The sequence below is a fragment of the Sinocyclocheilus anshuiensis genome, unplaced genomic scaffold (genome assembly GCF_001515605.1).
Source record: "Sinocyclocheilus anshuiensis isolate Anshui unplaced genomic scaffold, SAMN03320099.WGS_v1.1 scaffold387, whole genome shotgun sequence".
In the NCBI taxonomy this organism is placed as follows: Eukaryota; Metazoa; Chordata; class Actinopteri; order Cypriniformes; family Cyprinidae; genus Sinocyclocheilus; species Sinocyclocheilus anshuiensis.
The window spans coordinates 799,568-816,561 of record NW_015549624.1 but is presented as its reverse complement, the minus strand read 5'-3'; the positions used below and the strand labels follow the sequence as shown (position 1 = coordinate 816,561).

Below are 16,994 nucleotides of genomic sequence, written 5' to 3'. Positions count from 1 at the left end.
GAATTAAGGAAAGAATGAAGACACTTAAATGCAAAGAATTGTTCACACTCACAAACTCCCACCAGTGTTCATGTTCCGTGTAGGAGTTGGAGGGACTGGCTGTCACACCACCGCATGAATCACCTGCTTCAAAGGTTGACAGTGTGGGACAAATGAGACCCTTTTATGCAACCACTTTGTTCCCTGGAGGTGGGGGCTTGTTGCTGACAGGAGCTTTATTCAGAGATGATTGGAATCTCTATAATGGACTGATGACAGTGTACAAGTTGACTATATTTGTCTTAGTCATTGTACATGTTTGTTACAGGAAGATATGTTGATGTAAATCCAACATTTTTGTCAAAATGGCTTTGAAATAATTTTCATTCCGTAATTGCTAGTAAATGTCACAAATAATTACTAAGATAAGCATTGTAAACAAAGAAATGGCAAGTTGCACATTGAATTAAACAACTTTGAAGTAGAAAAACTGAAATAGTATTTTCTTGTACAACATATGCTCCAATAATCTTTGTTTAATTGACAACTTTCAAAAATAATGTTTACATAGTTTTTCATTGTTGGCATTATTAACCACTTTAACTTATAAAATATGTATGTATTGAGAATATATTCAAAATATGACATGGCCGTGAGTGCTTTTTTTTATTTAAAAATAATAAAATAAAAAATAATTATTATTGTAGACATTTTATTTAATAATTCACTTGCTCTCTTTTAGTATGATGTTTCGTCCAAACTGCCGAATGAAAGCAGATGTTTGACAACTGCTATTGGAACAAAACATCATTAAAATCATTTCTGTTATGACAACTCTCGGAGGCATGGTAATGTACATGACAATGTTAATGTATTTGGTCTTGGTGGAATAGATCTGCTACGCTGCTGCTGCTGCTGCGGCAGAGCAAGTACCGAGACTTGCTACTGCCAATACATCCACAACATGCTGCTGTGAGCATCTAAGAAATACTGCTGCTGCAAATATAACATACATGAAATAACCCCCATATAGCATACATGAATCACCTCGTGGCAGATCTATACAGGTGGAGCTGGGGAAGGTGGAGGGTTTCTGAAGCAAGCTGCAACTGCTACTGCAAGCACGAATCATATATTTGAATGTTGAGCAGCGAGCTCATTGGCTACCGATACAGGAGAGAACCAATCAGCTGTGCCATGTGATAATGATGTCATAGTTCAGATTGAGCTAGACCTATCGGACTGCGCCATCTAGAGTTTCATGCCAGAACTCTGTATTTGGTTTTGGTATGTTTGGAAGTTCTGAATCAGAACCGGTTCTCACTTTTCAACCATAGCATCATTGCTATTGCTATATCATGTATTTTAGGCCATAGTTGTGCAACCACCCAGAGCTTCAAAAAAATAGTACAAACCCCCGCAATGTTTTCTATGAAGTACTGAGCTCTTATCACTAATGTCAGAAAACTTATAAATGTTTAAATTAAAATGTATGACTAAAAACTAGGGCAGTCAGTTTAACGCGTTAACTTAATTAAAGCTGCAGTCCGTAAATTTTGCCTCTTTGTTGCCATCTCTGTTTGAAAACTTGCATTTGCAGCTGTTTAATTATTCTAGCTGCTGTGAGAAAAGGCTATAAACGATCCTCCACCTGCAGGATCCTCACGTGCGATAGCCTACTAGCTGGGACAACTTCTTTATGTTTACAGGCATGATGTAATGACGCAGCGGCATGCTCCAATTTCCCGCGAAAACCGATCTGTACCACTATCATTATAAGTCATTATAAGATAACCGTTGTGAAACAGGCTAAAGTAAGGCGATAGTTTTGAACACTGGCTGGTTATGTACTTGCTTAAATATTGATTTTGGATCATTTTTAACCAAAAACAGTTACGGACTGCAGCTTTAATTAGTTATGAAAAAATAACGCGATTAAAATATTTTAGCGCAGTTAACGCACTGGTCCCGCCCCCAGACATAATCTTATACAGTATTTCATACAGTTGACTGTTGACAAATATGATCAAAAGACTATAGAAAGGGACTTTGATATGATACAGGGCAACAACTCCATAAATGCAGTTATGCCCAAAAATTCAAGATATTGGGGCAAAAAATGCCCCTGTATGAGTTTTTGTCATATTTATATCACATGATAAGCGATATCACATTAGCAGCGAGAGCAATCACACGAGTGCTGTTTGTCCCGAATGTGATTTTTTTACAACAATTCAGTAAATATTGCAGTTGATATTGTGTTATATTTTAAACACAATATTGTCTGTTTTTGGTTTTGCCAACAAAAATATTACCTATAAAGCCACAGCAGAATTGTTGTGCGTCTCCGAGTAACACAGCGGTGTCTAGTTTGTGAATGAATTCGCGTTTTGAACGAATCGAGTGAATCAATTATTCACAGCTGTTTTGGTTACCAATGACTTCCATTGCATGAACGAAAAAAAACAAAAACTGAGATGTTTCTCAAATGATCTTCTTTTATGTTCCATAGTTTGTTAGCCCATTGTTGCCTAAACGTGTAATACATTTTATGTTGAATTAAATAAAAAATTTATTTCTAAAGCTACTATTTGTAATGTCTACTTAGTACTTTCTCATTTAACACAAAAATAGCTTTAAATAATCTTTTGGGGGTATTTTTTTACAGCCAAATGTAGTTTGCGATTAATTAGATTAATTAATTGACACATTATGTAATTAATTAGATTAAAAATTTCTAAATTAATAAATTAATTCTAAATTAATTAGATTAAAAAAAAATTTCCTTTTCTGAAGGTCCTAATTCAAATTTTTTACTACTGTGAGGTTTACGTGCACAAGAAACAGGACATATTTTCAAGTAGTAGAGTTCCAAGGACTCGTGGCCTAATTCATAAAACATAAGCATAACCTCATTATATGAAGGTTGGTTTTACAAATGATTTACACAGAAAATTGACCGTTTTCCACACTGTAAAAATAGATTTTTTTACATTGTAAATAAAGCAAAGATGTTTCAGTCTTTGTACTTCAAAATTTCATGTTTAATTCAATGTGTTATTTGCCATTTCTTTGTAATTAATTCACTTGCAATTTCTTACTGATTTTTTTTTAATTTTATTTCAGGGTGTGTTCACACTTGTAGTTCGGTTCGTTTGGTTCATTTGGTCCGGACCAAAAAGGAAAGTTATACATTTGGTCCTGGTCCGCTTAGCGTTCACATTTGCATTTTTGACAGTGAACCTAAAGACACCGAACCAAAAGGCATAGTGATACGTTTACAACCTGATTGGTCGGCTTGAATTATGTATATATCGTGACGGAACTTACCGAACACCCCAAACAAAAGGTGCATTAGACTTAAAGCGGCGCTGCGGGTATATGATATCAAAGCACCCATTAAACGATCGGTCTGCTCAGCGCCGCTTTAAGTCGAACACACCTAATGCCGTCTGCTGGACTAAGCACGCTCATTCTTGCGTGTACATATAATTTTATTTTCACCACCTGCAAACTCACAAGGAGCTCATAAAAGACACTTTACCTCATAGTTGCTCCATGTTTGCCCTCTGCTCATTTTGTTTTGGTTACACCGCGTCGCCAAATCATGTCGCATCTTGTCATTACTTCCTGTTTTTAGTTCGTTTAGAAGTATTTGGTCCGTGTTGCGTTCATATATCATTCGAACTGCACCAGAGTTCGTTTGGAAGCGGACCTAGACCCATCTTTTTAGCGGTCGCGGTCCGCTTGTTTGTGTGCGCACCAGGGTTCGGATGGCAGCGTTCACACTTACTCAAATGAACAGCACTAACAGAGCAATCGCACCAGGGTTCATTTTAATCGAACCAAACATGACAAGTGTGAACGCACCCTCAATGTATTTTGTGAATCAATCACATTGATCGGATTGTACGTCTGTCTTGCACAGCCTCACTTTCATCTTTCACGTCAAATTAAGTATGGAGTCTAAAGGTCTATAAGCAGGGCTGGATTTACGCATAGGCATTCTAGGCACGTGCCTATGTTCGCTCGTCCAGGGGGGCCCAAACACAATGAAGAGATATGTACTATTTTTTGTTATTCTATGGGCTATCTACAACAGTAAAAGAACCAAAACACCAGAAGACACTGAGCAAACAAATATAACAAACAATAGGGTAACTATTTCCATGTTTTCTACCTTTTTTGTACGGAAATCACACTTTCTGTCTCCCATTCTCTCTCACAGACGCACACACAGTGCAGACGCGCACACACACGGAGATGTGAACAGAAACTTGTCATTAGCGCTGCACCGCGAATTTATCAGTAAAGTAGTTTTGCAGCTGAGAAGCTACATGACATTTCTCATTAGCGAGGTTCTTGAAGCAGTTTAACTTAAAGATTCGCTATTAGTAGACACTGCTGCTGAACACTGCTGAGAGACGCACAGACGCACGTATTCACACGCGCTTAATCTCTCTCTAATAATTGCATTAGCCTGCATATCAATGGCCCAAGCCTATGTTATTAGCTCTAAAATGTGGCCACGACGCTGGAGCCTATTAATGGAACAGCATTTCTCCATTCTCAAACAAATTAAGACATTCGATTTTTATTGACTGAATGCAAGCGCTTATTGCGATAGAAAACACTGTAACGGTTTCTACTGATTACGAAATATTTTTGTTTGCTGGGGTGGTAATATTATATACGCCTATTAATAAGGAAGGGGGGCCCAAAAAAATGTTTTGCCTATGTCACGATAAGAGGTAAATCCGGCCCTGTCTATAAGATCCAGTCAGTATATATTGCACAGTAATGTCACAGATACCAGTTCCAGCTAGTTTGTTAGTCGACAGGTAAGATAGAGGAAGAGCTCTTATGTAACACATTATACATAGTGATACTGTTACATTGCTTAACTGTGCTTTTGAGTCAGCGGGCTTTGGCAAATCTGTCTCTTTCATGAGCAAACTTATATTTGGCTAAAACATTCAGTTTATATAGATCTGACGTGCTACTCAGACGGATGATGCCGGATAGCCCTTCATGAACAGCATTTAAAAACTTTCAATTCAGCTTGTTTTACGAGAGAAAAAGCAACGCATGCCATCTTCCCCTTCACTTGAGGTTAAGCAATAGGAGGAAGTGATGAAAGCCACAGAAGATGAGAGAATTAGTGCATTTTTTAGAGTTGATGTGTTTGTGTATGATTTGACAGGACTCTTGATACAATGTGATAGATGGTATTTTATAAATACATGTACTGCATGTGTATCTTTTTTAAGAGATTGTGCAAATCATCCCCATAGCAACAGACTATATGCACAGCTGTTGGTTTATGAGTTTTTTTTTCCAAAATAGCTTACCATATGTTTCTGGTCTGTATCTTTATTGGCTGTTTGCTTATCTGTGAGTCATCATATACTCTATATACAGGGCTGTCGTCATGGGGACAACCAGGGGACAAGAGGGACTCATTAATGTCAACAAAATATGTTGTTCCAGGCCCCCAATAATTTGATTATGATATTAATGGAGAATCATTTCAAACTTTTCTGCCATGTCAGAGTGAAAGTAACTTTATGAGTCATAGAGTGAACACTGCGATGACTAATACTATAAGTAATCAGCCTGCGCATTTGATAACACACTAGTCAAGACATTTTTGACTCATATTTCAGCAAGTCATGTAGGAAGAGACAGCTGCCTGTGGACTTTAGTCAGAGTGGATGTCATATATAATTTGAAGTAAGCAGAAAAAAGGCTGTAAAGGACAAAAGTACAATCCATTCAATATGTCATACTGAGACTTGATGAAAGATTGAAAACTTTTTTTTACATTTTCAGTGTGCAAAAAATGGAAAATGCTTTATGATTATTTTAACGACACATATGACCTTAAGACATTATAACCAATATAAATGCATCACCTGGGCCAATTAACTGTCCAATATTTGGCAGTAGTGGCATGTATTTTTGGTGAATTTTTGACTAAATGTTGTGTAAAATAAGTTGTTATTATTATTATTATTTTTGTATTATTATTATAAGTTTGTATTTTAACTCATTTACTACCATTGAATTGTATTATGTATACACTACTGTTCAAAAGGTGTTTCAATGTTTTTTAAAGAAAAATGCTCACAAAGGCTGCATTTATTTGATAAAAATTGCAGTAAAAACAGCAATATTGTGAAATATTATTACAATTTAAAATAACTGTTTTCTATTTAAATATATTTTAAAATGTAATTCATTCCTGTGATGCAAAGCTGAATTTTCAACATCCTTACTCCAGTCTTTAATGTCACATGATCCATCAGTAATTTCATTCACATTTTCAGGATTCTTTGATAAATAGAAATTTCAAAAGAACAACATTTATTTTTTGAATTTAATTTTGTTTGTAGCGCTCTAATAGTCCTACTGTCTCTACTGATCAAATGAATGCATCCAGGACCATGATGAATAAAAGTATCAATTTATTTCAAAAAATCTTATCAACTCCAAATCCTTGAAACAGTATTGTATACATTATATCTAGATATCAGTATCAGCTAATAAAAACTACCAATAAATGCAACAGTATCTAAATTGTTGCAATGTTCAAATGTATAGATAATGTTTGCAGAAATTGGTCCTGCCTGTGTTTAATGAATTATTGTTTTTATTTACATTAAATATTTTCTACTAGCCCATTCCCATTAAAACGTCCTGATTTAATATTTTCAAGAACCCATTTCTTTCAAAGCTCAAGGCCAGATATGTAGGTGTCTGACTGCTGAAATGAACGACAGGGGCTATTGATCCCCACAATGAGCTGATCCAGGGGTATCTGGGTAAAGTTGCCAATTTTAAGCATCCCGTTGTAGTCCTCACAAAACTCCCAGTGCAATAATAGCCATTCTTTGTGCGTCAACAAGTTTGAATTAAAAAACAAAAAGTTATTTTTAGCAAAAGAGTTGGAGGGGCGGTGATCTGTCGAAACATCAACGCACATTCCTCGCATTCTTTCCCCCACTGCTGTTTTGCCCAATACTGCCCAAACAAGATGCTTTAATGAAGCGTCTGTTAATGTTTTATTCGCAAAAATCTGTCCAAACTGTTTTGGTCATCTGTCCAAAGTGCTGAAAAGCAAGTATTCGGCAGCTTTGAATTGAAGGAGTTGAAAAGCTGTTATGATAGATTGTGTGGGAGGAATGATAGTGTGTGTTCAGTTTGAGAGGATCTCACTGGCAGGATTTCAAAGAAATGACATCCATAATGCAATAATGTTTTATTGTTTTTACACAAGATGGATACTTCCGGTCCTGAAAGCTGATTGGTCAATGAAATATGCATATTTTCCGTTGTGGTGGAAATAAAAACACACACTCTGTTGTTTTAAACTCGCTATTTAACTGAGACCTAGCCCAGATAAAGAATGCATTAACATCTGTTCCATCCTGTTGTCAGAGCAAAGGACACGCTTTTTCATGTATGCACATATGGACACAATGAAACTCAGTGTCATAATGTCCCCTCTGGACCTGCATTTGAATATTGGACTGGCGCCCTGGCGCCTTTTAGTCAAGCGCACAGCCAGTAAGGCCCACCGGCTAATAACCAGCAGCTGTTGGGAGTGGAAATCCACTGAGACCTCCAGCCGTCAGAAACACAAGCGGGCTTAGAACAGAGACTAGTGGCACGCCTGCAATGGGATGCCTCTGTCCACCCTCGGATTGTCTGTAAATCACACCTCTGACAAAGCATGTAATACAGCTTTAAAACAAACCTTCTTGAAGGCATTTGAATGTAAGGTCAGTTTGTGAAGCAGTACTTTGTCCTCATCAGGAATTGTTTAAGTTCGGTCACATTTACTGTTATTCATTTCAATTGAAATCAGTGCTTTTGGGAATTTCACGTGAGGGTGAAATATTTCCCTATGCAACTTGTGCTACAGGTTCAAGTTGGTTACGTGGATTTGCCTTGTTTGACCAACAGTAAGCTACTTGGTTTGAAAATGACTTCTGTGTGAGCTGTGCTTCATACGTTTCGCACATTTCACCACACCTTAATTGTGTCTAAGTGATATTGTCATTGTCTAAATGAAATGTGAAAAAACACATGATATAGCCTAGTAACAGTTATGACGCATATAATACATGAAATATGATTCTAGCTGTTAGTGTTTACAAAAATATTCCGATATTAATCAGAATATGGTCCTATTCCAATTTTATAAGCGTTATGTAACTAAATTTACAACAACAACCAGATTTAACAGTTTTTATAGTCTCTTAATTTTAATCAGATTTTTGGGGAATAAACACCTTATTCAGAATATTCACGTAATTTAACTAAACTGTGTGTGTCCAAGCAAAGGTAATTTTGGAACATTACAGCTCAAAAAGTCGAGATGTACAATAACCAGAATATACAAGATGTACAATAACCAGAATATACAAGATGTACATTAACCAGAATATATATTAATAGAATAGAACTTAATCCGAAAATGTACTTAATCAGTAAATTGCTACAGTATATGATTTGCTTCACACATATGTTGCCTGCACCGTCATGTGTTGTGAATTGAAATGACATTATTGTGACCTGTGGAGGTAAAATATACCGCTAATGTGATAAATGGAAAGAAAACTTGAAAAGCTGAGTTGTTTTGGTCTAGGCTTGTGTTCTCCTGTGGATCTGGAAGAGACCGGGCCGTCCCTCTGGCTACACATTCCAGTTCAGACTGTTTTGGTTTTCCATGCCTTTGCGCTGTGTGTGTATGTGTATGGGGGAAAACCTCTTATTATGTAGGCCCCTCTGAGCTCTCTGTGGACAACCCGACCCTTTTTTCCAGGCGGAGACCTAGCAGTGTTTGGCGTCCTCGTATCTCTGTGGGTTATGGGTTGTTAAAGGAACATAGTTATCGATGTGGCCAATAGTCCCTACTGATTTAGCAATCAAACATATTCGGTTCTACTTGCCAAAGGCACTGAACTGTAATGCAATTCTTCTCTTGATTTTATTGCATTATGTGAACAGAAAACCGTATTAGACACAGTGAGAAAAATGTCCTTTGAGTGAAATAAAAGTTGTTTTCTTTTAAATCAGTGTTTCTTGTCCTAGCAGACACATCTCTCTGTCTTTATTATGTCTGTGTTTTTGCAAATAAACAAACAGAAAGGTCAGGCAAATTGCCCTTGGCCTTGAGGCTGTGTGCCTTCTGGAAACAAAAAAATAAAGTACCATTTCTGTGGCAAAAGAAGGAAAACTTTTCTTTGAAAAAAGTAGAAATAAAATACAAACAAATCTGGTTGTGTATGAATTGGTGAATTTTACATAAATGTGGGTCATAATTCACCCCAAAATAAAAATAAGAAATTGTATTTTTCTACACCATTTTCAAAACATTAAAATGATTTGAATTGTGACATTTTCATGACAGTCAAGCACATTTTCCTCTTTTTTGATTGCTGTAATATACCTGGACATTTTACTTTTGAGTACGTTTTCAGTCTCATTATTGATATTGATGAATTTTCAGTTAGTTCTAATGTAGTACAGTATTTTATGCTATTATATTTTTTTTTATTAAATCAGCATAATTTAATATAGTACACTAAATAGTACCCTATAAATATTATAATTAGACAATAGAATAATGAGAATGACATTTTAGTGCATTATGATCATGAGAATTAAAGGGACATTATAGGAATATATATATATATATATATATATATATATATATATAAAATTTAAAAATGCTTTGAATGAGAATGAAATTTGATTGCATTGCGATGAGAATTATAGGGAAATGTGCTTATATGTGCTATATATCACATCCAAGAAATATATGTACACTCTAAAAAATGCTAGGTTAAATATGGACAAACCCAGCGTTTGGGTTGTTTTCAACCAACAGCTGGGTTACATGTTTAACCCAATCGCTGGGTTTGTCCATATTTTACCCAGTGCTGGGTTGTATTTAACCCAGCATTTTTTAGAGTGTAATATATATTTATATTTATGTATAATATAAATAGAAATGTAAATATGTCTTAAATATATATGTGTATGTGTGTGTATTTATATATACATATAAAAATAAACAGTTCACACAATAACACAATATTTTGGATGTGATTAATCAATTTGACAGCCCTAATCTATATAATATAATATATAATAAACAATTGCATAAATACATACATTTATATATATTTACATTTATTACTCTGTAGCACTGCCCATCATCACAGAAAACACTAGCAGGTAGAAGAGGAACAGGGTGGTGTCTAAAATTAGCCTGGTTCCAATGATAACACAGACACAGACATATACACAGCCTATCACAGCCTTATGGAAGCTCTCAGTGGGGCTTCATGTGAAACACAGGAAAAAAACTGGCTGCAATCATGGTCTAATCATCTGCTCGCTGTGCATAATCCACACAGCCTATTTTCACAGTGCATTCAGAACTCGATGCATGAACAAGAACAACAGGTGACAAACAGAGCTTTAGTCTGCAGGCATCGTATTTTTACAGAGGCGGACAAAGTACTCAACTCCATTACTTGAGTGAAAGTACAGATACTGCTGGTCAAACATTACTCCATTACAAGTAAAAGTTGTAAAGACAGATTTTGACTTAAGTTAAAGTACAGAAGTACTTGCTTTTAAAAGTACTTAAGTACCAAAAGTAAATTTCCTTTTTTATGTCAATGCACTGTCTCAAGTACTGATACTCAAAAAGTGTACTTAAGTACAATACTCAAGTAAATGTACTTAGTTACTGTCCGCCTCTGTATTTTTATATACTTCCCATGTGAGGTCAGAGAAAGGGGAACAGGAACACAGACGCACAGTACTTTGAAGAATCAAAGACCCACAAAATTGTTGTAAGATATTCTTATCTATAACTGAATGAACAGTCAACATGAAACATTTAATGTAACATTTAATAAATGACATAAGACTAAAACACAGTCATCTATTTCCAAAGTCTACTGTGGTCTGCTAGAAGACATTCCTACAGATGACGATGTTTAGAAACCTTGCTAAACATCCCGTGCATTTCACAGTGAAGACATCATCCCTCGTTTTTCTTTCCCCCCTCATCCTGCTGTCTGTTTCCCTCTAATCCCTCTTCTCTGTGACGGTACAGATCGTCTGGCATGAGCATTAGAGGAGTTTATAGAGGACAGTTATTTTCTGGTCACAGCTGATAATGAGCCGGGCCAAATGCACATCCGCAGACGTGAGGCATGATGGCTCGCTTGGTCAGCTTACATGCAGTCCGTCTAGATCTGCGGTCTTGTTAGACTCATAGTTGGATATAGTCGTGACTCAGAGACACTTCCTAAATCTGTTGACTTCATGTGCTGCCTGTCCATGTGCATCAGGAATGCATTTCTGTATTAAGACAAATAAAGGAGTTTAAACTTAAAAGGCACTGACCACCCTATCTGTTAGATTTAAAAGTAAATGTTGTTTTTGTTGCTGTACTTTTAAGACTTTGTTTCTATATGTACATGATCTCTGTTGTGATTGGCCAAGTTGCTGAATAATGAGAAGGCCATTATATAATACTGTAGAAAAGTTTGGGGTCACCATATACATACATACATATAGGTCCATATACATACATACATACATACATACATGCATACATAAATAAAATTGTGAATTTTAATTTTACAATTCAAGTTCATATCTCACAATTAGATTTCAGAACTGCGAGTTTAATTTTGAGTTATCATCTCACAATTCAGTTATTTTTTCTCAGAATTGTGAGAAGAAAATTCACAATTATTTGCAATTTAATTGCGTTAAATTTACCAAAAATGACAGTAAAGACATTTGTAATATTCAGAGGTTAAAAAGATTTCTATTTTAAATACAGTTCTTTTAAACTTTCTATTAATCAAAAAAAAAATCCTGAAAAAATGTATTACTGTTTCCAAATATTTCTTTTAATATTGATAATAATCAAATAAGCATATTAAAATGATTTATGAAGGATCATGTGACACTAAAGACAGGAGTAATGATGCTGAAAATTCAGCTTTGCATCACAGGAATAAATTGCATGTATAAAATATATTAAAATAGAAAAAAGTTATTATAAATTGTAATAATATTTCACAATATTCCTGTTTTTATTGTGTTTTTGATCAATAAATGAGCATAAGAGGCTTTCAAAAGCATTAAAAAATACCGACTGAATCTTTTGAATGGTACTAGTGCCTGTGCTTTGGCTTTCAGAGGTTTTTAAATTACATATTGTTTTTATTCCATATTGTTTTAGCAGCAGTTTGATTTAGCATTTAAAGTTTTATTTAACTGAAAATGCATGTTAACAAGTCTGTCATTGTACTAAATGATAATATGGTTGTTAAGCCAAGATCATGGCGATTTATTGCCTAATGTTAGAATGAATGAATGGAATGAAGGATAGATTATATCTATGATTGGTTGGAATACATCTACAGTACTTGATAAAATTAACACTTTTTATTTTAAAAGAGCAATTTTATTTTTTCTATTGTATGACCCCCTTTAAAACCTTTTAAACTTTCTTTCTGGACTGGAATCTGGAATCTGGAATCTGGAATCTGGAAACATGAATCAGTATCTGTGCATCCCTACTTTAATGTATCCTTTCTACCCGCTGTCTACACAAACCAACAAAGAACATGAGCAGCATGTGTCGACTCGGGAGATATTGTTTGAAATGTTCAAAGTGTGTGTGAGGAAGCAAAAGCGTCTTTGACACAGAAGTGGTGGGTGGGTGGCATTCCTCTTCTCTGTCTCTCTCCTCTCTGAGAGCGTTTTCCTCCCACACTGTGACCCCAGTTGGCGCGCGCTTCCCTGCGGCAGGATTTCCTCTCAGGCTCTCGCTATGCAAGAAACGTTCTGTTCCAAGATTCTATATAGGGAGCTCGATTACAAACCATCCTTGTAGACATATTTCAGCATTAAAGATCCAACACATAATTGATTGTTCAGTTCAACAGCACAAACCCAATGGGTTTCACAGGCTAAAAGCAAAGCTATGCCAAGTTACTAAATACTGAATATGCATTGATATGTGAATGTGGGCGTGCATATGTTAATGTACTTGTGATATTAGTTGCATGTACCCTTGATAAAAAGAGTCTCTGTAATTAAACTGCAACATGTGATGATTTATGTTGCACACGATGCAGCTTATAGAGCTAAATAGAGCGTATAGAGACCATACTTAGACTGACACTCATTTGGCTCCAGTTAAGTATTTTCTCTTGTTTCTAATGTTACTGCCAGTTGGTGTTGAAGGATTTCAAGCATTTATGTTTACATTTTAAGGAAATTAAGCATCTAATGCTTTTAAAGAAACTATGTCTCAGTGGTATGTGGTCAACTTGTGCGATGAAGAAGTGCACTCTGTGGGTTTGTTTTTTTTTGTGTGTAAATTCACGTTCAGGCATATAAAAGGCATAAAAAACATATAATGCATATAAAACAGCATTTTAACTTAGTCTTGAGACTATTACCAATAAATCAACAATATATTATGTGTGTGTGTGTGTGTGTGAGCATATTAAAATGATTTATGAAGGATCATGTGACACTAAAGACAGGAGTAATGATGCTGAAAATTCAGCTTTGCATCACAGGAATAAATTGCATGTATAAAATATATTAAAATAGAAAAAAGTTATTATAAATTGTAATAATATTTCACAATATTCCTGTTTTTATTGTGTTTTTGATCAATAAATGAGCATAAGAGGCTTTCAAAAGCATTAAAAAATACCGACTGAATCTTTTGAATGGTACTAGTGCCTGTGCTTTGGCTTTCAGAGGTTTTTAAATTACATATTGTTTTTATTCCATATTGTTTTAGCAGCAGTTTGATTTAGCATTTAAAGTTTTATTTAACTGAAAATGCATGTTAACAAGTCTGTCATTGTACTAAATGATAATATGGTTGTTAAGCCAAGATCATGGCGATTTATTGCCTAATGTTAGAATGAATGAATGGAATGAAGGATAGATTATATCTATGATTGGTTGGAATACATCTACAGTACTTGATAAAATTAACACTTTTTATTTTAAAAGAGCAATTTTATTTTTTCTATTGTATGACCCCCTTTAAAACCTTTTAAACTTTCTTTCTGGACTGGAATCTGGAATCTGGAATCTGGAATCTGGAAACATGAATCAGTATCTGTGCATCCCTACTTTAATGTATCCTTTCTACCCGCTGTCTACACAAACCAACAAAGAACATGAGCAGCATGTGTCGACTCGGGAGATATTGTTTGAAATGTTCAAAGTGTGTGTGAGGAAGCAAAAGCGTCTTTGACACAGAAGTGGTGGGTGGGTGGCATTCCTCTTCTCTGTCTCTCTCCTCTCTGAGAGCGTTTTCCTCCCACACTGTGACCCCAGTTGGCGCGCGCTTCCCTGCGGCAGGATTTCCTCTCAGGCTCTCGCTATGCAAGAAACGTTCTGTTCCAAGATTCTATATAGGGAGCTCGATTACAAACCATCCTTGTAGACATATTTCAGCATTAAAGATCCAACACATAATTGATTGTTCAGTTCAACAGCACAAACCCAATGGGTTTCACAGGCTAAAAGCAAAGCTATGCCAAGTTACTAAATACTGAATATGCATTGATATGTGAATGTGGGCGTGCATATGTTAATGTACTTGTGATATTAGTTGCATGTACCCTTGATAAAAAGAGTCTCTGTAATTAAACTGCAACATGTGATGATTTATGTTGCACACGATGCAGCTTATAGAGCTAAATAGAGCGTATAGAGACCATACTTAGACTGACACTCATTTGGCTCCAGTTAAGTATTTTCTCTTGTTTCTAATGTTACTGCCAGTTGGTGTTGAAGGATTTCAAGCATTTATGTTTACATTTTAAGGAAATTAAGCATCTAATGCTTTTAAAGAAACTATGTCTCAGTGGTATGTGGTCAACTTGTGCGATGAAGAAGTGCACTCTGTGGGTTTGTTTTTTTTTTTTGTGTGTAAATTCACGTTCAGGCATATAAAAGGCATAAAAAACATATAATGCATATAAAACAGCATTTTAACTTAGTCTTGAGACTATTACCAATAAATCAACAATATATTATGTGTGTGTGTGTGTGTGTGTGTGTGTGTATATATATATATATATATATATATATGCTGTTTATTAAAACCAAATCACATGAAAGTCTCATCAGGTTTATGCATTTTTAAATATTTATTGTAGATAAGTATTAATATTAGTATTAATGCACTAATTGCGTCAAGTACCATAATTTATCAAATAAAAAAATGTATAAATAAAATCTACAAATGTATAAATGCTTTTTTGTTACTTTTTACTTTTGTCACTTTAATTATTTATGTTTTGTTACTAAAACTTTGAAAAATTAAATATAAATGTCATTAATATCATTAATAGCTTTACTGTTACTTTTGATCAGTTTATTATAGCAATAGTCTTGGGACTATTAACAATAAACCAATATTAGAATATTTTTGTATGTTTATATTAACATGCTATTTATTAGAAAAAAACAAGTCACATCAAAATCAAATTTTTTAACATTTTTCATATTTATTGTAGTTATTTTGAATCAATGGCAAGTTTTGCAATTGCAATTTTCAAATGCAAAAAAAAAATAGAATTTATTGAATACAATTTACATATAGAGTTTTAACTAACAGATAAAATTTTGTTGCTACTTTTAATTGTTTAATTAATAATGTTTTGTTACTATTAAATTATTGTGAATTATTGTAAAAAAATTGTCAAATATAAAAAAAACAAACACATGCAGCAAAATAACACATTTATAGGTAAACAACGCAAATGTATTAACAGTTGCAGACCCAAATGTGCATATTAATTTAACCAAATTGTGTTTAATCTACATATCAGATTAAAATTTGTTTTAGTTTGATTTTAAAATTAAGATATACCCAAAAGCGAAACAAAAAATAAAACATTAGTGCCAAATTTCCACCAGTTTGATCCATTTAAAAGTCAATATCTATTCATTTATTCATTCATATATCAGCCAGTCATAGTGATGTGGAGGCACTACCTTCCTTCACAATTCATGCATTTTGTTGTTACAATAACATTTACATCTCATATAAAGATCTAAATGAGCGCACAGTGAGTTCAAGGGAGAAAAAATAAAGCACTGGCTTCTACTGAAACTAAATTCGCTAGTGTGGGTTTTGAGCACTGTCACTTTATATACAGTAAATGAATGGTTTATACATTGTTCCGAATGTTCGTTTGGTTTTATTCTTGTGCAGTCGGTTATTTTCTCAACCAAATTTGTTTGAAGAAACTAGAAAATGCTTTAATCCCCAGGAATGTTTTAATCCTAAAAAACTGACAATGTGGCAACTTTTTCTGCTATTGCTTTATTAACCATATCCTGGGGAGATGAATGTTAAATGTGATTACTCAGATCATTCATCATCTGGCTTATTAGACAGAAGAAATTAATGTTTTTCTGTGTCTCTCTCTCTCTTACTCAGTGGGCAGTTTGCTATCGTGAAGCGCTGTAAAGAGAAGAGTACGGGTGTGGAATATGCTGCAAAGTTCATAAAGAAGCGGCAGAGTCGGGCGAGCCGGAGAGGCGTTCGGCGAGAGGAGATCGAGAGAGAGGTGGACATCCTACAGGATCTCCAGCATCCCAACATCATCACGTTGCACGACGTTTACGAGAACCGCACTGACGTGGTGCTCATCCTGGAGCTGTGAGTGAGAACACATCCTCCTACACCGTTTGTGAGCGCTACAATTACCCACTCGCACAGATGTCCTCACTCTATAGGGGCCATATCCTGAACCTTTTCATCTGCTTCCCTAAGCCAAATTCAAGGCTTTATGTAAAAAAAAAAGACAATTTAATTTACTCAACCACTTCCATTTTATCTCTATGAAAGCCTGTTTCCAACATGGCATAAAAAATAGATAAGATATATATCTATTATAAACATATAAATATATATAAATATGTAA

At 34.9% G+C, this 16,994-nt stretch overlaps 1 protein-coding gene across 2 annotated transcripts in view; it reads left to right on the top strand.

Annotated features, from left to right (window-relative positions):
- The window catches only part of dapk2b (death-associated protein kinase 2b), a 39,544-nt gene that overhangs the window by 4,362 nt on the left and 18,188 nt on the right, over window positions 1-16,994 (top strand). For both annotated transcript variants that reach the window (XM_016448455.1, XM_016448454.1), the window contains exon 3: window positions 16,508-16,729. In XM_016448455.1, the coding sequence (XP_016303941.1) occupies window positions 16,508-16,729 (222 nt within the window). The remainder of the gene's footprint in view (window positions 1-16,507; window positions 16,730-16,994) is intronic.